General features: G+C 53.0%; 1 protein-coding gene across 1 annotated transcript in view; it reads right to left on the bottom strand.

The window, feature by feature from the left end:
- The window catches only part of CORO2A (coronin 2A), a 53967-nt gene that overhangs the window by 16517 nt on the left and 15470 nt on the right, over nt 1-21980 (bottom strand). Inside the window, exons 2-4 of the mRNA XM_036330247.1 lie at nt 16092-16292; nt 2220-2336; nt 513-662 (exon numbers count right to left, since the gene is read on the bottom strand). Of these exons, the coding sequence (XP_036186140.1) occupies nt 513-662; nt 2220-2336; nt 16092-16292 (468 nt within the window). The remainder of the gene's footprint in view (nt 1-512; nt 663-2219; nt 2337-16091; nt 16293-21980) is intronic.

Raw genomic sequence — 21980 nt, 5'->3', positions numbered from 1 at the left:
CGGCTGGTGTCCTCTTTTTAGATTATTGGTTTCAGGGAGGAAGGGAGAGGGAGAGAGAGAGAGAAACATCAATGATGAAAGAGAGTCATTGATCGGCTGCTTCCTGCACGCCCCCCACTGGGAGCCAAGTCCAAAACCCAGGCAGGTGCCCTGACCAGGAATTGAACCATGACCTCCTGTTCATAGGTCAACGCTCAACCACTGAGCCACACCAGCTGGGCTGACTTATAAAAAGAAGAGAAAACACACAGACACACAGAAAAGGAGGCCATGTGACAACGAAGGCAGATTGAAGTGATGCGGCCACAAGCCAAGGCGTGCGGGGCGCCACTGGGAGCTGGAAGACTCACAGAAGGGTTCTTCCTCAGAGCCCCCGGGGGAGGCCCGGCCTGCTCACACCTGGGTTTAGGACGGCTAGTCTCCGGAACTGTGCGGGAGTGCCTTTCTGTTGTCTTCAGCCACTCGGCGTGGCCATTTGTTCGGCAGCCCCAGGGAGCTGCACACGGACCCACCTTGTAGTCATAGCCCGCACTGAAGAGGATGTTGGCCGCCGTGGGGTGCCATTCCACCAGCCCCACTCTGCGGGCGTGGCCCACCAGCTCCTTCCTGTAGGCTGTGAAGTTCCTCGATAGCAGCTGCTTGGGGATGGCCCAGATCTTGATCTGTCGGGGATACATGGCCCAGGGAAGTGTTAGCCGGGCTCGGCCTTGGCACCCCACCACCCTAAGAGCTGGCAGTGGCCAGCAGCAGGGACAGGGTGTTCGCTCTGCACCCACCTCTCACTCAGTGGAGGGGCAGCTGGGGCACCTCAGAGGGACGGGCTTTGTCAAGGTCCTCCAGCCCAAGCAGGGGCTGGCGTTGACCAGAGATGAGTGCAGCCCTCCCCATCGGCCCCCCGGTAATCTTTGCATCCTAATGACCTGAGGTAGTGGGTGGGTAGATGGGCCACAGGCCTGACTCTCAGGCTGGGTGTCAGAGCAAATCTGCCTTCCAGCATAGAACATCCCCCAAAGTACAGTGGTCTCCTCCTGCCCCTTGTCTCAAAGGCCCAGGGTGGAGCCTTGAATGGCAGGAGGAAGGGTATGTGCTGAATCTTCAAGGCACTAGGGAGCCAGCCAACACAATCTCTGGAGCAGGACAGGGCAGGCCCTTCTGAAGGGGCCCCTTTTATGTTCCTCAGCATCCCCTCTATGGAAACTTAGAATTTTCTACCTGCTTGTCCTGATGAACTGGTGTGTTTCCTTTGATCAGACAGTGAGGGTTCTGCAGTGCATTCTATTTCCCTTTTTGCCTGGGCTGCCAGGCAGCGCTGAGCTAAAGCTAGGGCTCAGTAGCTGCCACCCTCCATTGCCAACGTTTCTAGTATTATTTCCTCACTTCTTCCGTCTGTGGCTGCTGCACTTTGGAGAACTAGCATCGTGCAGTGGGAATAGAAGTAAGCCCTCAGTTTGAGGTCTGGCTCTGCCTCTACAAATGGTGTGATGTAGGGCAAACAGCTGTACCTCTCAGATCCTCGGCTTCTACACATCGGAAAATGGTCCGACCTTGTGAGGTTGCTTGAAGGGAAGACTGTGTGAAGTGATATGTGCAGTGAGGAACACAGTGGGCTCACAATAAACGGTAACTATGAAATGTATCCTTACTTGAATCACCTGATCATATTTGTGTCTTTTGTTTTAAGCTACACCCACCACATTTTAGAAGTGGCCTAGAATAAAAATTATACATAACACTGAACATTGTGGGTTCAGGGATTAGGTCCCTGGTACAGAACAGGAGCTCAAAAAAGTTGATGGGACTGAAGCTTTGGGGTGGTTTTGGTGTCCATATTCATATATGGTTCCCACCCTAATCCTTTTAAAATTTGCTTCACTACTTTTTGAAAGTGGCACAGTATTTTCTGGCCACAATAAAATTGCTCCTCATAGCATTTTAGAGTTCCCCCAAAAGAGGGACTTTCCCAATGGAATTCATGAATCTCACTGGATCTTCACTAGGCAGTTGGAGCTATTATGCCCATTTTAGAGGTGGAGAAACTGAGGCCCATGGAGAGGAGGGGTCATGTCCCAAGGTCAAAATCTAAATGACCCCCCTCCCCACACAGTAACCTCACCTCACGAAGAATGAAGGAGCCAGGAGCATCAGAGTTGAGTTCCATCTCCCTCTGCCCCAATCCCCCTCCTTTTGGTCAGGGAACAGCCTTATGTGCCAATACTCACCGTGGCATCTTCAGAAGCAGAGGCGATTTCAAAGTCGTCAAAAGGGTTCCACTTGATGTCTAAGACGTTCCCTCTGTGCCCGCAGACCTTTGGGTAGTGGGGGTCCAACTTTCCTGTCTGCAAAACAATGCCCGGGAGGAGTGAGGAGAGAGGGGGCTAATTCCACTGGAGCATCTGCCGGTCACTCATTCAGTCAGCAATCACTGAGTAGACAGGGAAACATAAGGGGCAGAACTGGGTGTGACTCTGGGCCTCACCACTCTTCCCGGTGTGACCCTGGGGGAGTCACATCCCTGCTCTGAGCCTCAGTGTCTCCCTCAGTAAAAGGACACAGGTGTTTCACAGGGTTGGTGTGAGGGTCAGAGGAGGCGAGGTGTGGAAAGGGTCTAGCACAGAGCCTCGCACATAGGAGGCGTTCGATAAAAGGACATTTCCTTGCACACACTGCTGGTGGGGAGGCAAAACTGGTGCCGCCACCTTGGAAAACAGTCTGGCAGGTCCTCAAAAGGGCAAACATAGCTACCATACGACCCTACAATTTCACTTCCAGGTACATCCCCCAGAGAAATGAAAACATGGGTCTATAAAAAAACTTGTACATCAATGTTCACGGCAACATTATTCAAAATTGCCAGAAGGCGGAAACAACCCAAACGTCCATCCACAGATGAAAGGGTATACAAAAGGCAGTGTGTTCATACAACGGGATATTATTCAGTCAAAAAAGAATGAAGTACCGATGCATGCTACAACATGGATGGAATTGGAAACATGCTAAGTGAATCAGTCAGACATCAAAAGCCACTTAGATGATACACCAGAGGTGGTTTCATTGCTTGAGCATATTATCACATCCTCTGGTACCTGGCATTCAAAACCCTGACTAAATGCATATGCAAAGTTCAGAACAGGTAAAGCCACAGAGGCTGAAAGCAGGTGAGTGGCTTCGGGGAGGGGCAATGGGGAATGACTGCTAATGGGTACTGGGTGTCTTTTGGGGGTGATGAAGCTACTTGGAAATTAGAGAGTGGTGGATGCACAACCATGGAAAATACTAAAACCCACTGACTCCTACACTTTAAAATGGCGAGTTTTATGGTATGTGAATTATAGTTCACTTAAAAAGAAAGGACCTCCCCTTCCCCTCTCCCCTTTCCTACTGAGAATTCCTGTGCAGGTGCTGGGGGACACACAGGCCCCAGAGCGCATGGCATGAAGCCCTGAAGCTGAAAATTCCAACCACTATCCAATGACACACTGCGGTATTTCCTGGGCCACGGGGAGCCACATGGGTTCAGGAATAGAACCGCATGGGTTCAGGGAGTTGGCAGCGACCAGCACACTCATTTTACACCCCACCCTGCACGGTCCCGGCAGCACACGGAGCAGGGCCAGGCCCTCCGCCTGCCCGTGCAGCGTGGCCCACACGCACCATCGGCCTCGGGTTCGGGAGCCCACCCCCCGACTGCTCTCTGAGTGAAAGAGACAGCTGAGAGGAAAACGGGCCCACATCCCTTCATTCAGCAAATCTTTAGGAGAAACCTAGGAGACAGCACTCTGCGAGGTGCTGGGTGAACACAAGTTGTAGTATTTGACCTCGAAGAGCCAACAGTCTCAGGATTTAAAAAAAGGAACTTCCAAGACAGGGTGAACTCAGGGAATAGCCACCCCTCTTCTCCCCGTACCTCCCCAACCTTGCAGGGGGCACTGCGCCCTTGTGGGACATCCTGCGACTGCCCACTCGCCGCTGAGCAGACACCCTGGTGGTCTCTGACCTTGCTTAATAAGACTGCTGGAGGGCAGCTGCTATGAGAACAGACACAGGGCTTCCCCGCCACGCCAGGCAAACTGGGAGACAGACAACCGAGCCCCTGGCTTGTGGGGGCTTTATGCATGCATCATAGCAGGCCTGCAAACAGAGGCGGAGGTCCTGGGCTCTCCTTCAGAAATACACTGCCCAGCTCCGCTCTCTCCCCTCGAGAAGGGTACCAGACACCTCACCTGGAACGGGTCCTTTACTGGAGGCGGGACTCTATGAAGGATGTCACTTGACAAATTGGAAAATGGACTGTGGATTAAAGTACGATTGCAATGTGAACTTGACAACGTCCTGTGGATATGTTAGAGAATATCCCCGAAGACACTCAAGTACTTAGGGGTAGAGGGCAAAGATGTATGTAACGTACTCTCAAAGAAGTCAGAAAAAATATACCCTCACATACCCATTCAGAGAGAGAGCGCGAAAGAATTTGGACAGGTGTTGATAGTGCTGTGTGAAGAGGCGGCCTAAAGTCCCATTTCTTCCTGCTGGTCCTGCCTTCTCCACGGCTGAAAAACAGGGTCCCTGGACAGGGAGGAGAGAGCGTGCTCCCCGCCCCCTCCAGCAGGGGCAGCAGCTGGAGCCAGGGCCCTGAAGCGAGAACCCTGCACCCACAGCCCTGGCTCAGGTCTGCACGGCACCGGGGGTCCACCTGTGGACCCCTCGCCCAGGCTCTGGTCCTGCACGCTGTCATCGGGTGAGCTTTCAAGAACTGAAATCTGATCGTGTCTGCTCAGATTTTACCTTTTCCCCATCTATAAAATGAGTGAATAATCATCTCTTCCTGGCAGGATTGCTATGGGGGTAAAGTGAGCTACTGTGAGAGGAAAGCCGACTGGTGATGTCCCAACGGGTTTAAGTGCTCAAATAAGAGCAGCTATTATTATGTGTATATGTGTGGGTGTGTACGCACGTCCATGTGTATATCAAAACTGAGAAAAAACAGCTGGACAAAAATACTCCAAAATGTTATTAATGGTTATCTCTAGATGGTGGGATAAATGAATGGTTTTTTTTTTTTTTTATCATCTTCTCTGTCTTAAAAAAAAAAAAATTCCCCAAACTTTCTATAAAACCTGTAAATTTTACAGTTTTAAAAAGGTATCCTATGTAATAAAAGGGTAATATGCAAATTGACCCTAATGACGGAATGACCAGAACAACTGCTCAACCAGTCACTATGAGGCCACTGACCACCTCTCAGTCCCTTTCCCCAGCTGGCAGGCTCCGATCACCCGATGGCAAATGGGGAATCAGGGATGGGTGGTGGGGGATGCGGGGGGCACCAGGCCAAGGCCCCACCCCACCAGTCACCCCACACACAGAGGGCGACCTGCGGCGGGGGCGGGGCTGGTGAGCAGGCGGAACAGTCAGCCTCTCAGTTCCTCCCCCCGAAGAGCAGGCTCCGATCACCCAATGGCAAACGCGGGAAGGGGGGGTCGCGGGGGGGGGGTGGAGGAGGGGCAGCTGCGGGCAGCCGGGGAAGATGGCCCTGATTGCAGGCCAGGCCTAGGGACCATACCCACTGACGAATTTCATGCGTTGGGTCTCTAGTATAAGATAAACTTCTAGACTGTCTGAAAAGGTGGGTCCTTCTAGGATTAGGCAAAAATGTTATAAAACTGCAGGACTTGAAGGGCTCTGAGAAACCAGGAGTGGTAAAACCCAGCACAGCTCCAGCCCTGCAGGTGGCAGGCACCACCAGGGGTCCCCCACTCTCTCCCTGACCCCTGCTGGAGGAGGGGCTTGCCCAGGGGGTCCCCCACTCTCTCCCTGACCCCCGCTGGAGGGGGGACTTGCCTAGGGGTCCCCCACTCTCTCCCTGACCCCTGCTGGAGGAGGGGCTTGCCCATGGGTCACCCACTCTCTCCCTGACCCCCACTGGAGGAGGGGCTTGCCCAGGTCCTGTGTGCAGGGCCAAGCCCAGGGCGGTGAGCTGTGGGGCCCTTACAGTGCTGAGGTAGCTCAGCCCTTTCTGAGTCAGTGTCCTGCCTCCCCTCCTGCACACAGCCTTTCCCTTCTGTTGCATCTTTTCCTGGGTCAAAGGGCATGAGCAGTGCTGGGTCTTGGGCCCTGGCACACCCAGTTGCTCTCAGGGCCTTTATCTTTACACTGGCCCAGGGCCATGCCCCAATTTCTACCCTGAGGGTGCCTCGGAAGAGCTGAGTGTGGGCCAGCCTTGGCTGACAGGAGGCAGAGTGCCCAGAGCCCCATTCAGACCACAGCTCCCAGGTCAGCCCAGGAGATGCCTCAGGGCCAGGCACAGCTCAGACGGCTCAGACGCAGCTCCCAGAGCTGAGCGTGAGCTCCTCAGGCCTCAGAGCAGCGGCCCAGCCCATAGCTCGGCCCTCCCCTGCGGCCGGCTGCTCTGTGCCTGAGAGGGTTCTGTGCTGAGGACCCACATTAACAGGCATTAGCCAGACTGATGGGCTACTGACTGAACTGCTAATAGCCCTGAAGGGCAGGACATTGATAATCAGGAGGCCACTTCCGCCCTCTGTCCCTCAGGCCAGCAGTCAGCCAGGACCAGCCTGTGATTTATGTGGGACACAAGCTCTACATCAGAGACCTCCGAGAACCTGGCTCGGGTGCAGGAGCCGGCTGCTCAGCGCGACGTCCCCGTCTCCAAGTCCCCACGGGCTGCTCTGGGCAGAGTGGACAGGACTGTAGGACCCTGCAGGGCAGAGCCAGGCAGGCGGGGGGCGTCCTGGGGGCAGACCTTCCTCAGCTGCCTGGATGGCAGAGCTGTGAGGCCACAGTCGTGAGCCCTCCCACTACAATGTCACAGTCACGGCCTCCAGTGAGCCTCCCAGCAGCCCAGAGTGAACGTGGGCGGCAGGGGTGGTGGGGGCAGGCGGAGGCGGCTCGCACAGCGTGCCTGCGAGGGCAGGTGGGCAGGTGGCACCTGGGTCTGAGTGCTGCTATAGCACTCACTACTGTGCGACCTGGGGAAGTGACCTCGGCTCTCCGTGCCTCAGGTTCCTCCTGTACCAAACGGCAACAGCAGTAGGACCTCACAGGGTGGGTGTGAGGGTTAAATGAGTTCATACACATAAAAGCTAAGGACAGTGCCTGGTCCATGCTAACTTCTCGGTAGACCTGTTAGTGGAAGTTCATTGGAGTTAGTCACAATTACCCAGTTTTACTGTTGCTCCGAATGTTTCGGGGGCCCAGGGACACTCAGTGTGAGGCCAAACTTCCGCAGAGGGGCTCCCCTCACATCCTGCCCAACCGACGGGCATTCGCTCCAGGGCTGCCTCGCTGAATAAATCGATGCCTTGATCGTATTCCCGCTGATGGCTCAAGCACATTCTCACTCTACAAGGGACAGGTTTGCAACTGTTTTTCTTTTTCTTTTCTTTTTAATTTTATTAAATCTTTATTGTTCAGATTATTACATTTGTTCCTCTTTTTTTCCCCCCATAGCTCCCCTCCACCCAGTTCCCACCCCACCCTCTGCCCTTACCCCCCCCCCCACTGTCCTCATCCATAGGTGCACAATTTTTGTCCAGTCTCTTCCTGCATCTCCCACATCCCTCTCCCCCCCAAGAATAGTGAGTCCATTCCCTTTCTATGTCCCTGATTCTATTATAATCACCAGTTCATTCTGTTCATCAGATTATTTATTCACTTGATTCTTAGATTCACTTGTTGATAGATGCATATTTGTTGTTCATAATTAGTATCTTTACCTTTTTCTTCTTCTTCCTCTTCTTAAAGGATACCTTTCAGCATTTCATATAATACTGGTTTGGTGGTGATGAACTCCTTTAGCTTTTCCTTATCTGTGAAGCTCTTTATCTGACCTTCAATTCTGAATGATAGCTTTGCTGGATAAAGTAATCTTGGTTGTAGGTTCTTGGTATTCATCACTTTGAATATTTCTTGCCACTCCCTTCTGGCCTGCAAAGTTTCTGATGAGAAATCAGCTGACAGTCGTATGTGTATTCCCTTGTAGGTAACTGAGTTTCTCTCTCTTGCTGCTTTTAAGATTCTCTCTTTGTCTTTTGCTCTTGGCATTTTAATTATGATGTGTCTTGGTGTGGTCCTCTTTGGATTCCTTTTGTTTGGGGTTCTCTGCGCTTCCTATACTTGTAAGTCTCTTTCTTTCACCAGGTAGGGGAAGTTTTCTGTCATTATTTCTTCAAATAGGTTTTCAATATCTTGCTCTCTCTCATCTTCTGGCACCCCTATAATTCTGATGTTGGTATGCTTGAAGCTGTCCCAGAGGCTCCTTGCACTATCTTCGTATTTTCGGATTCGTTTTTCATTTTGCTTTTCTGGTTGGGTGTTTTTTGCTTCTTTGCATTTCAAATCTTTGCCTTGATTCTTGCGCTCCTCTGGTCTGCTGTTGGGAATCTGTATAATATTCGTTATTTCAGTCCGTGTATGCTTAATTTCTAGTTGGTTCTTTATCATAACATCGAGGGTCTCATTAGATTTCTTGTAGATCTCAATAACTTTATCGGCGGCTTCTAGACAGTTCTTGAGAGACCTTAAAAGTGTGGTTCTGGCCGAAACTGGTTTGGCTCAGTGGATAGAGCGTCGGCCTGCGGACTGAAAGATCCCAGGTTCGATTCCGGTCAAGGGCATGTATCTGGGTTGCGGGCATATCCCCAGTAGGAGATGTGCAGGAGGCAGCTGATCGATGTTTCTCTCTCATCGATGTTTCTAACTCTCTATCTCTCTCCCTTCCTCTCTGTAAAAAAAAAAAAAAAAAAAAAAGTGTGGTTCTGAACTCAATATCCTCCATTGACAATTTTGTCCTGTTTCTTTGTCTCCGCATTTTTTATGCTTTCTTGGTGCACCCCCTAGCGCAGTCTTGTTGTAGTTAAGCCTTGATTATTGTAGTTAATACTGGGGGGATTTGACCTCCAGGCCAACTGGCTGTGAGAATCAGCTGTGTCTGCAGTGGGAAAACTTCTGTCCTCTAGGGAGGTGCTAATCTAGCCTTTGCCTGAGGCTATCTGGCAAATGGCTCTGCGCAGGGCTTGGGCGGGGTGGGTCACACGGGATCTAACAGGGCAGGCGGGGGGAGCAGTTATGGCTGCTCTCAGTCCCGTCCCCAGAGGCTCTGCCTCTCAGAGTCCCAGCAACTGCTACAAACCTTGGAGAGAAAGCTGCCCTCACATTCCGACCGATGACAGACAGTTCCGCTTCTCCCGTATGAGTCTGGGTCCCTAGAGACTCACCCAGAACTGGAGCTCAGAATCTGAGACTCCCTCCCGATTGAAAACGACATCCGCGCCCTCAGCTACCAGCCTGCTCCGCGCGCACATCCGCACCTTTGTATTTTCCGCACTGCGCCTCCTCTGAGTCTCGTATGCTGTTCTCTTTCCTTCTAGTTGAAGAATTTCCCCTCAGCCAGTCTTCCTGTGGTTCTGGGTGATGTCTGTTCCGTCTTTTAGTTGTATTTTTGAAGTGGTTGTTCGAGGCAGCTAACTCCGGTGTTTACCTATGCCGCCATCTTGGTTTCCTCTCTTGCAACTGTTTTTCTTGAGGAACCATAACTTAGAGTCATTTATGTGCCAGGCCCTGTGCTGGGTGCTCTGCTCATATTATTTGGTTCACTTCCCAACCACCCCAGGAAGTAGTACAAGAATCTCCATTTATAATGCAGAAGCTGGGGGTTGAGGGTTGGCAACGTGTGCTGGGGGCCGCAGAGCCAAGTCCGTGGCCAAGCACGAGAACTGGGAATGCTTCCTCTCACTGCCTGGCCTGCCTCTTGCTATCCTCACACCATTGTTACCATCAGCCTCACGCAGATCTTTCATGAGGACCTACTATATGCCAGCCCCACACTGTGTGCATGTGGGGGCAGAAGATGAGTCCCTGCCCCCCAGGAGCTGCCAGTCTGGGGAAGGCATGAGGTAGTATACCCAGGGCCTGGAGAGAGAGGAAGAGGAAAGGCCCTGGGGATCAATCAGAGAAGGCTTCCTGGAGAAGGAGGAGACCTTTGAATTGGGCCTTAAGGAGAGGGAGACTTTGCCCAGGCCAGGGAGGAGGACAGGAATTTTAGGTAAAAAAGGCAGAGCCGTAGGTAGGTTTTAAGTGGGAAGGATCCTGAAGCAGGCAGCAGGGAAGGCAGACTGAAACATGGGATGGGAGGCATCAGGCTGTGGGCATGGAGACAGTCACCCTGCACAGGGCTCAAGGCTGGACCCTATAAAGAGACGGACATGTGGACGGATGAGTTGCGTCCTGATTAGAGGGGTTAAGACTTGGGGCTGGGGGGTGCCCAGAAGAGAGAGTTGAGCAGAGGGAAGGATGACAGGAGTATTCCCTAATCCTGATGCTAAAATGCAAATCCCGTTTGTATGAGGATCAGGGCATCATTACCAGCCCTCCCCCACGAGGACTCAGATGAGCATGAAGATGGTTTACGGTAGGAACCCACACCCAGGGTCGGAGGCGGTGAACCACAGAGGTTCTCTGGTAACCCTCCTTGGTCACCCCCAGAGATGGGGAGCTCACTTTCTACCCAGGCGTTTTATTCCACTTTCAGACCATATTTACTGGGAGAAAACACTTCCTACTTCGAGCCTGGTGTGGCCCCTCCCACTCCCCTCACTTCCTGCTTCTGGTCCTGCTCTGTCCTTTGGGGCCTCATAGACACCCTTTCCGAACCCTCCCAGGCCAGCCCCTGGGAAATCTGAAGGCAGAGGACCCATTCCTCGAGTAAGCTCTTTTCCAGGCTAAACCCATCCAAAGAGCTGAAAGAGACTTAAAAAAAGGACTAGCCCACGCCCTGCATGCCTAGACAGGGGATCTGAGCGGGAGGGAACAGGAGATGCTACGGAAGGCTCGGAGATGCAAACTGTCAGCTGGGACAATGATGGGAGCTCGGCGAGGAAGGCAGGACTTAGTTGCAGGCAGTGAGTGGGGAGTCATGGGAGGCCTCTGAGCAGGGGAGTGGCCTGGTTAGACACCGGCTTGAGGAGGTCCGTCTGGCCCAGCCGTGGGCAAACTACGGCCCGCGGGCCGGATCTGGCCCGTTCGGCTGTTCTATCCGGCCCGCGGAGCCGAAAGAGCGGAGGGTTCTCTTGCTCTCCCCTCCGCTCCTTCACCAGCAGCAGTGTTAACATGGCAACGTCGGGAAACACGGCCGCAGCTCCTTCTTCTGAGCCCAGTTTAAGAACCCATTGTGGCCCTCAAGTCAAAAAGTTTGCCCACCCCTGGCTCTGGCCTCTAAGAGCGCAGCAAACGTGCCCCTTCCCCCAGGCACCTGCAGGCCCTGATGTCCATTCCACTCCGCAGGCCCCTGGCTCCCCTCTGGCCTGGCCCACTCCCAGCAACGTCCCAGCCCCTACGGCCTGCCCTTGCCTTCCTTCCTGCCCATCCTCCACACCTCACAGCAAAGTCCACCCTTCTACCTTCAAGAGGTGGATCTGTTGCAAGCGGGCCCCAGGGTCAGGAGCCCAACCTGGCACACCCCCAGGCTCGGGCCAGGCCTGTCCCCAGACTTTCCCGCTGTGCCCTATTCCGGGAGCACAGCCCTCTGTTGCCAAGGCTGCAAGCACCTCCCTCCAAGGGGTTCACCCTGGGTCACAGCATGCAAAAGGAAGGGCCCTGACTGCAGGGGCACGCCCTCCGGGACACCTGACACCGCCTGGGGCAGCCTAGCCCTTTTGAGCAGAACTTCCGGGACACCTTCCAGTGCAGGCATTCCATTAAATGAGTAGCTAACTGGTCCCTTCCTCCCCTCCCTGCCTTCGCACAGCACTCTTTACCGACGCGTCTCTGCCTGGATGGGACATAATCCCGGGTGACCAACAAGGAGCTACATCTGGGCCACATTCGGGTCCTCACTCTTACTGCTCAGGGTCCTCGGGGAAGTCATCTCCCCGAGCCTCAGAATCTCCTCTGTACAATGGGGCAAGGCTCCCCAAACAATGGACCAATGGCACCCACGTCAGCACTGTGTTATCTGCCCTGAGTCAGGGCTGCGCGATGGGACCGGCACCTGTGTCCTTCCCCTCTCTCGGCCTCTCGTTCCTGCTCCCTCACCCTGGATGTGGTTACGTAAGAAACTACCAACCAAATGTGCCGAGGGGCCTTCCTGGACCCCGATTCAGACACAACGAGGAACTTAAGAGGCATCAGAGACGGTTCACATGAGCGGGTGGGAGCGAGGGAAGCGGCTGTGGCTAAAGAGGGTGACCCAGGAGCCCGTGACCGTGTTGTGATCCTGGCATTGTGGGCAGGACAGAAAATGCCCTTACTTTTCAGAACTGGATACTGAAGTTGGTGGGGATAAATTGACAACATGTCCAGGGTTTTCTTTAGAAGGCTTCAGTGGGGGGAAAAGGGATGGATGAAGCAAGAGGAGCAGTCTCGAAAATTCTAGAATCTGGGTGTCGAAGAGTTTGTTATATTGTTTTCTACGTACTTTTGTGTTTGACCATTTTTCATAATTATAAAAGAGAACGAGGCGACTGTCTAATTCTGAAATGCAGTTTGCAAATCAGCAGTAGTGGCACTGCCTGGGAGAAGAGTCGCCAGAATTAGCAAATAAAAATACGAGCTGCCCAGGGGTATTTGAATTTCACATAAACAACACATGTTACTTCTGGTCTGAGTACGTCCCGTATGATATTTTACCGATACTGAGGAATTCTCTGTGCAAAGAGCTTGGCAGTTTCTTATAAAATGACACATGTTTGACGACCTAGTCCAGTGATGGAGAACCTTTTGAGCTCGGCGTGTCAGCATTTTGAAAAACCCTAACTTAACTCTGGTGCCGTGTCACATACAGAAATTTTTTGATATTTGCAACCATAGTAAAACAAAGGCTTATATTTTTGATATTTATTTTATATATTTCAGTGCCATTTAACAAAGAAAAATCAACCAAAAAAATGAGTTTGCGTGTCAGAGGTGTCATAGGTTCGCTCACTGACCTCGTCGCTGCCCTCCTGGGCCTTTGTCCCACAGACCTGGAGACTGACTTATGTTCCCACAGAAACCTGTAGGCGGATGTTTATAGCAGCTTTACTCATAACAGCCCCAAACTGGAAACCATCCAGATGACCTTCAACGGGTAAATGGTTAAACAAACTGTGTTGCATTCACACCCCGAAAGGAATACTACTCAGCAATAAAAAAGAACGGGCGACTGATAACACGCAGAAACTTGGGTGGATCTTTTATGCTGAGTGAAAAAAAGCCAAGCCCAAAGGTTCCATCCCGTATGGCTCCATTCAGATGACATTCTTAAAATGACAGGAGCAGGGAAATGGAGGGCAGAGTGGTTGTGGGGGCTTAAGGTGAGAGTGGGAGCGAGGGAAGTGGCTGTGGCTGAGAAGGGCAGCCTGGGACATTTGGTGATGCCGGCAGCATTCTGCATCTTGACCGCACCGATGTCAGTATCCTGGTGGTGAGACTGTACTCCAGTCTCACAGGATGTTACCAGTGGGGGGGAAGGGGTGCAGGGCCCATCGAATATGTTATTCCTTACTATTGCGTCTGAATGTTCAATGATCTCAAAACAAGCACGTTTAATTAAAAAGAAAAAAATAAACAAGAAGAAGGTATTTGGTGCTTCTCTGAGGTGCAGATTTGACTGGCGTCCTGCGTTTTCTCTGGCCGCTCTGGGGCCTGCTGGGATGCAGACTCTCCGGCCCCATCGCAGAACTACCGAGTCAGAATCGCGTCAAAGTGACACCCAGGCATGAGCTCTGACTAGTCCAGCTCCTGCGGTGCCTGGGCTCCCGGGAGTCTGTGCCAGCAGCAAATACCACGTGTCCTCAGCCGTTTATGTCACTGTCCCAAAAAGCCCAAAGGGAACGAACTGCACATTTTACCTGCGATCAGGCTGCACAGGCAACTGCATCTCAACCCTCCGGAGTGGTGTCCCGCTGGACGCACAATGGAGCCGGGCTCCTGCCCTGGCCTCCAGGGTCATCACAGCCCAGCCCTGCTCCCCTCTCTGACCACCTCCCACTGCTCTGGCCATGTGACAACACACCTGTCTGTTTCTCAATCACCAAACCCATTCCCACCGCAGGGCTTCTGCATGTGCTGCGCATTCTACCCGAATCCTCTGCCTCTGGGGTTTCTAGTGGCTCTCTGCCCAAGTGTCAGCTCCCCAGAAAGGCCTTCTCTGCTCCTCCTCTCTGGCCTAGCCCCCTCGCCCCTCCCAGGTCACATTCCATCACATCAAACCAATTCATTATCGCATCGCAGTTATTAACACCTACCCATACTCAACGTTTCATGCAAGTTGGAAACCATGACACGTCTGACAAAGTCCAAGTCATAAAAATCAGGAAAACACATTAATATGTAATTACTAGGTAATTAAGAATATAGTTTGTTTGGTGGACAGAATCTTTTATTTTATTTTTTTATATATTTCTTATTGATTTCAGAGAGGAAGGGAGAGGGAGAGAGAGAGAAACATCAATAATGAGAATCACTGATCGGCTGCCTCCTGCACGCCCCCTACTGGGGATCCAGCCCGAAACCCGGGAATCGAACCATGACCTCCTGGTTCATAGGCTGATGCTCAACCATTAAGCCATACTGTCCGGGCTGGACAGAGTCTTTTTTTTTTTTTAATATATTTTATTGATTTTATACAGAGAGGAAGGGAGAGAGATAGAGAGTTAGAAACATCGATGAGAGAGAAACATCGATCAGCTGCCTCTTGCACATCTCCTACTGGGGATGTGCCTGCAACCCAGGTATATACCCTTGAGCGGAATCGAACCCGGGACCCTTCAGTCTGCAGGCCGACGCTCTAGCCACTGAGCCAAACCAGTCAGGGTTGGACAGAATCTTTTAGAAGCACCCAGAACGTGGAAGAAATAAGTAGCCAGACAGGCCATGGCTGGGGGTCCATCCAGCTCTAACCTTGACGTCTTTCCATAAATCCCATTGTACACTTGTTCCTCCCTAGCTTGAAAAATTTCATCTTTCTAGAATACAGCTCACACTTCTCACCCCGGCATTCCAGGCCCTTCTCATCGGGCCCAGATGAACTTCCTCCCCTAGACAGACTGTTCTATCTGTTCTGGCCAGACAGCTCTCTGCATTGTTCCCTGGACAGTCCACACACAGTCCCTGCCCCATGCCTTTGCTTGTGCCATTCCCTTTGCCAATTATGCCCTCGCTATTTATTTGGATGAACAATTCCCGGGTAATTTGTTCAATCAATGAACATGTATGAGCACCAACTGTGTGCCCGCAATGTGCCATATGGATAAAAAAAGTACTGGTTCTTTTCCCCCCTATTCCAAGTATAGGAGGTCCCAGCAGAACACCTGGGTAGTGAGATTCCGATTGGTGATTGGTAAGTTCTGAAGTGCTCTGTCTGTTGTTTCTGACTGCTGGTGGCTTACGTGCGGGTGACCTCAGATTATGGGTTCGCTGACCTGAATCTGTGGGACTCCTGTCTGCACTCAACTGTTTCCTCCAGAGACCTTGTGTCTGCATTTGCTGCGAACCAGAGGCCCTACCAACCCATCATGGCTGAGACCCCTCGGAGGGTCCCCCTCCAGGCAGAGACGCAGGTCCCCGAAAAGATCTGCTATTGGTTGAATCTATGAAACTGCCACTTGGGGGTCCAACACTGTTCAATATCAGCAAATGCCAAAGGTCCAACCTCTACTGCCAACATCTGCCCTCAGGACAGGCCAGTTCTTTCTGTTCACTTACTGCTGTCCTCTCCCGCCTTAGGTTTTGGCTTAAGGTTGGTTTCCTTTACGGGGGAGAGCAAGTGGCTTTGGAGATGTCCCAGATGTCGTGTGAGCCTGGCAATGCATTAAAAAACATGTTTTATTCAGGAGTGAATCATTTTGCAGTGGAGTAGAGGGGAAATCCCAGGAATAGTTAGGCAACTGCTGAAATCCCAGGAGAGGTACATTTTTCCCAATGAAGAAACGAAGGCTTACAGAGGTGAAATAACTTATTCAAGGTCACGCGGCTGGTAGCAGGCAGGTCTCGGGTTTGAACCCGTGCACCGCAGCAGAGAGCCAGGCTCTTTCTACCTTCCCTCTGCCCTGAGCTGCCTCCAGAGAGCCTCCGGGCCTGGGCTCGCCAGGCGCCCTTACCTGGTGCAGGGGGATGACGAGGAAGGCCCCCCCTCCAGCACACTCGGTCACCACTGCGATGAAGTGGGGGTTCACGGCGCAGAAGTGATTGTCGTGGACGCTGTGGGTGATGGGCACCGAGTCGTAGCAGTTCTCCTTGCTGGCTGGTTTGCCAAAGACGTGGCGGAACTTGGAGCTCCGGTACTGGGGGTGCCATGACATCTGCGGGAGACAAACGGGGACAAGGAGTCTGAGGCTCACTGCCTGGGTAGTGGGGCGCACAGCGACCTCCCCTGGAGAACATAGAAGAGGGTACAACCAGGACAGGGAGGTGCAGAACCCAGTGAACAGGCTGTATCTGTGGCTACTTCCATGGACCTGGTGAGATGTAGCGAGACGATGTGTAATTACCACTGACCAGTCTGCGTTTCATCCTTCCGAGTGTGAACACAGAAAGAGCAGAAAGACTGTAGAGAGACCTCAGCACATTCCCAATCCACCATCTCACCAGGCAGGCCAGCCACCCCGCCCCTCCCAGCCCAGCCAACTGGGTAACGTGCCCTCGGGAGCCAGCCAGCCTGCGCTTCAATTCCAGCTCTGCCTCTGGCCAGCGGGGCAGGCAAGTGACTTAACTTCTGCAGCCTCCGTCTTCTCATCCGTAAAACGGGGAGGACGAAAGCATCCCTCTCAGAGACTTGTCGTGAGGATTAAATGAGAGGATACACTTAGACCCCTTGACCAGCAGTATAATTACGGCCACCATTCTCATCCAGGCATCCTGAGCTGGCCAGGCTTCTCACCCAGGCCTGCATTTGTTCACTGGATGTTTACTGAGAACCACTGAGTGACTAGACCTGTGCCAGGCCGGGGGTTTCGGAAAGAGGTGGGCAAGGGGAGGACCTAGCCCCTCAGGAGCCACGGTAAAGAACCTGGGCTTGGAGGGCGATGGGAGCGGCTGCAGGACATTGAGGCCAGGCTTCATTTTCGGGAGGAAGGAAGGGTGGGCCGGAGGAGAGGTGATGGTCAGCTGGGCTGGGACAGGGCAGAGGGCGTGGAGAGGAGAGGACATGTTAGTGAAATGCCAAGGGGGGGACCCACCGGCCCTGGGGTCTGCGTGCCCGTGGTGGGCTGTGGGGCCAGGGGCGAGTCATGGCGGCTGAAATCAACACGATCCGCTGGCCATCCACAGTTCTAGCCCCTCCGGCCACTCCCAGAGCTCTCCCTCCACCGCCCAGAGCTTGGTCCCACGCCCGAGGGACGGCTCTCTGCCCAGGGTCAGGGAGCCTCAGGCCTGGGCAAGTGCCCCTGAGCTCACAGTCACCTCCACGGAAATAACAGCTCACAGTGGGGGGTGGTTGCTATGTGCCAGGGCCATTCCACGTGCTTCCCCCTGTCTGAACCGAGCAGGCAGGGCCACCTGGCTCCCCATCGCAGGTGCAGGGGTGCAGCGAGACGTGAGGGCCCCGAGGTCACACAGTGTCAGTGGTGGAGCTGGTTGCTGAACCCGCTGTCTGCAGCCTCCAGCCCAGGTTCCTGAAGATCACGCCCATGATGACAAAAGCTCTTTCACACCCACTGCACCCTGGACCCTACCTCAGCCCATGGCCATTCCCACCCCCACTTCACCCGAAGGAGAACGAGGCTCTGGAAACTAAGTGGACGCCCTCCAGAGAGGGGCTGGATGGCATCACGGGTGAAGCCGGCTGGCCTCGGAGCAGCCTGAACACCAGTGACCTTCTGCCCCTGCCCCAGATTCCTTTCCCCACCCCTGATCCCACCCCACCCCACCCCACCCCACCCACCACCTTATCTTTACTGCCAAGGTTCGTCCAGACCTATTGCCATAGAGGGAAACATACAGAAATGGGGGATGGAGCAGCACCAAGCCTCTCCCTTTGCCCACGATATGGGAGTGTGCACCCATATATGCAAGTGAACTTTGAGCGACTGCGTGTGCACTGTGTGTGCAAGACTGTGCATGAGCACTGCATCCACCAGAGTGCTCGTAAGGACCCAGTGCTCACTCCTGTGGTGTGCACGCATGTGTATCAGTGCATGCATGAATTTAAGGACGCAGCAATTCAGAGAGCAGGCGTTTTATGTTCCCTACAAGCAGGCACTTGCTGGAAATGCAGACGTAGCGGGCCCTCAGCCCTGCGAGGCCTCGCCCATGGGCTGGCCCAGAATGGCTGATCCCGGCCAGGTGTATGTGCCACCCGTCCTATCTTGCCCGGTCCCATCCGGCTGGGTCCACATCAATGCCACAGCAGGCTTTTTGAGGCGCGGCACAAAGCAGGGTGGCATCTATTCTGTCCCATGCATGCTCAGTGCCCCTGATGCCAAGGGATTAGGCTCTGTGGGCTGTGAATTCCCCTCCCGGATCCCAAAGGAGTTAGTCATCTCTGGGTTAACATCCTATTGAGTTGATTTAGTGCCTGGCAGTGAGTAGCTGGCTGCCTGTCCCAGCCCTCGGCTCTCCTGGTGCAGGAGAAGCGACTTGACCAGATCCTCCGAGTAGGAACAATGCAGGTGGGAAGCAGAAGCCAAATCCTGCCCAGAGGCCCCTCTTCCTGCCACATGCTCCTCTCTGACAGGTGAGAGACAGACAGACAGACATAGGGACTTTCCTGCCTGCCCCCAAAGGCCTGTCTTCCCAGCCCGGCCCTCCATCATCGCAGGACAAGTGTTCGCTCCAGGTGGCTGAAAGGAAACCCAAACTGGGTGTGTACAAAGCAGCATAGGAGATTATTCATTAATTGCACTGTTTCTGGCCTCAGGGAAAGAATTAAATGACCTGATTTGGTCTTGGAATCTCTGGGATGGGTAGATGCCTGGTGCTGCCAGCTACCATTGTCCCTTCATAAGTTTGTGGTTCCACATCTGACATTTGGGAGTTTTATCTTATTTCTTTTTCTTTTTCTTTCTTTTTTTTTTTTTAAAAACTTGCTGTCTCTCTTTTTTTTTTTTTAATATATTTTATTGATTTTTTACAGAGAGGAAGGGAGAGAGATAGAGAGTTAGGAACATCGATGAGAGAGAAACATCGATCAGCTGCCTCCTGCACATCTCCCACTGGAGATGTGCCTGCAACCCAGGTACATGCCCTTGACCGGAATCGAACCTGGGACCCTTCAGTCCGCAGGCCGACGCTCTATCCACTGAGCCAAACCGGTTTCGGCCTTATTTCTTTTTCTTAAAACCTGACCTTGTGGTCATGAACTAGCCCCAGACGTGCCTCCTGAGAGTCCGAACCACCACGCTTATGTCTGCGCCATTAACCGAGGGAGATTACAGCCACAAGTTTCCTGGTTTTAAAAATATTGCCCAGCCAGTGTGGCTCAGTGGTTGAGCGTCGACCTATGAACCAGGAGGTCACGGTTGGATTCCCAGTCAAGGCACATGCCCGGGCTGTGGGCTAGATCTCCAGTGAGGGGCGTGCAGGAGGCAGCCGATCAATGATTCTCTCATCATTGATGTTTCAAACTCTCTCCCTCTCCCTCTCTCTCTGAAATAAATAAAAAAAATATTTCAAAAGCTGTAAATAGCCCTAGCTGGTTTGGCTCAGTGGATAGAGCGTCAGCCTACAAACTGAAGTCCCAGCTTTGATTCTGGTCAAGGGTTGTGGGCTCGATCTCCAGTGGGGGGCGTGCAAGAGGCAGCCGATCAATGATTCTCTCTCATCATTGATGTTTCTCTCTCTCTCCCTCTTCCTTCCTCTCTGAAATCAATAAAAAATATATTAAAAAAAAGAACGTAAACAAATATTACTGTAAGAGCACAGAGCATTCTGCTTGAAGGTGACCCATAAAAGACCAAAAAGTAACATAATAAACACCTGGTTATGGGCGGGTCCCTCACCTTGACTCCAATCCGGACCAACTGTCCTCTGTCATAGGATTTATCCTTGGCCCCCACCTGGCCTAGGAAAGCTCCTTTCTAATTTACCTGGATCCACCCGAGAGGGGGTTGGGACTCGGGACGGGGAGCCAAGGCCACCTGCAGCCAGTGAGAGGCTCCCTCAACCTGCAGCGCTCCCTTCTCTCCAGGCAGGAAGAGGACCCCACTGCCTCTCCCCAGTGAGACCTTCATCCAGTCATTTCTGCTCACCTGAGCCAGGCCCTGTAGCTGCCACTTCTTGGCACAAGGTGTCTTTATTGCTGCCAGCGACAGGGTCCACGTGACAAGGGTCTCATTCCGCACCCCCCCCCCCCCCACGGTTGGTTTTCGTCCCTCCTTCAAAGCAAGCAGAGGCCAGTAGCTGTCCACAGAAGGAGGTGGCCCACTTTCCCGCTTTGCCGGGACGGGGATGGGGGTTCGGGGCTGGCGGACCGTCGGTGCTAAAGTCCCAGGCAAAGGGGGACCAGTGGCTCCCCTTCCACCTACCACAGAGGTCTCCGGAAACCTCTGTCTGATTCACGCACAATGATTTTCCTCTAAGTCACCAGTAACCCTGACGCTGGCACCCTGCCCGTGAGAGAGACTCTAGGACTGACTTCTTCTTCTTCTTTTTTTTTTTATTGCTTAAAGTATTACAAAGGGTATTACATATGTCTCCTTTTTTTTTCCCCCGCCCTTGACAATCCCCTGGCCTCCCCTAGACTTCTTCTTTTTAAAAAAAATATTTTTATTGCTTTCAGAGAGGAAGGGAGAGGGAGAGAGAGACAGAAACATCAATGATGAGGGAGAATCATTGACCGGCTGCTTCTTTGCACGCCCCACACTGGAGATCGAGCCTGCAACCCAGGCATGTGCCCTGACCAGGAATTGAAGCGTGACCTCCTGGTTCATAGGTCAACACTCAACCACTGAGCCATGCCGGCTGGGCTAGAACTAACTTCTCAAAGAGCCCAGCATCCTGAACCAGAGAACAGACCGTATCAAAGCAGAAAAAGTGCAAGGTTTGTAAAGAGAGGTCACCAACCTTCACCCACCGCTGGCTGTGCTTATTCTGTGCCAGGGCCTGTGGGGGGGGCAGGGGAGGGGACCAGAGAGGATGGATTCAGTGACTGCTTTCCACACGTCTACACGGCCCCGGGGAAGGGCCAGAGAGGCCAGGACCCGACAGGCTGTCTCCCTCCTCGAACTGGCTGCTAGGGCAGTGGGTGCTACTCTCAGGGCACGCGAGGCTCATGTACATCGCCTCACTGGCTGGGGGCCCAGGCGCTGGCTCTGTCCCTCACAGGGCCTCCCGCCACACCCGGCTTCTAAACTAACGTGAACATGAAATTAAATGTAACACCCAGCTGCTCAGCTGCACCGGCAGCATTTCAAGTGCCCGCAGCCACGGGCGGCGTGTGGGTATCTGATGAAAGTGTGGTGATAGGACACATCCATCACACCTGTGTGACTGGGCAAGTTACTAAGAGTCTATTTCCTCACCAGTACAATCAGGCGTTGTAACAACAACAAAAATAACAGCTAACACGTTGCTTACTATGTGTGATGTATGTCCCATGGACTCACTCAACCCTCACAGCAGTTCCATAAATACGGTCACCCCATTTCTCCAGAAGCGGAAACTGGGGCGCAGAGAGGTTAAGTAACTTGCCCAAAGTCACACAGCTAGTAGGCACCTGAGCTGGAATGCAAAGCCGGCCTGTTTAGTCCCAGGTCCATACTTTCTCACAGGGCTGCCCTGGCCATTAGATGAGACAATCCACGAAGCAATGCTGGGTGAATGCTTGGCACTCAGCAAGTATTGGCTGTCAAGACTGCTGTGGTCCCAATGCTTACAGGACGCTAAGACTCGATGTCGTGCATGACAGGTCTGTGCTGAGAGCCCCACCTTCGGGGAATCTGAGCAAGGATCCCAAACCAGAAAGTGCAACGCAGCCACGAGGCACAGCGGCCTGCGCTCTGGTGCTGGCCACGCTGATGGAAGGAGCAGACAAGCACAGCGAAAGCCAGCCA

Source organism: Myotis myotis, unplaced genomic scaffold (assembly GCF_014108235.1).
Source record: "Myotis myotis isolate mMyoMyo1 unplaced genomic scaffold, mMyoMyo1.p scaffold_m19_p_12, whole genome shotgun sequence".
Classification (NCBI taxonomy): Eukaryota; Metazoa; Chordata; class Mammalia; order Chiroptera; family Vespertilionidae; genus Myotis; species Myotis myotis.
The sequence above is the reverse complement of the archived record's forward strand: the minus strand, read 5'-3'. Positions and strand labels throughout refer to the sequence as shown.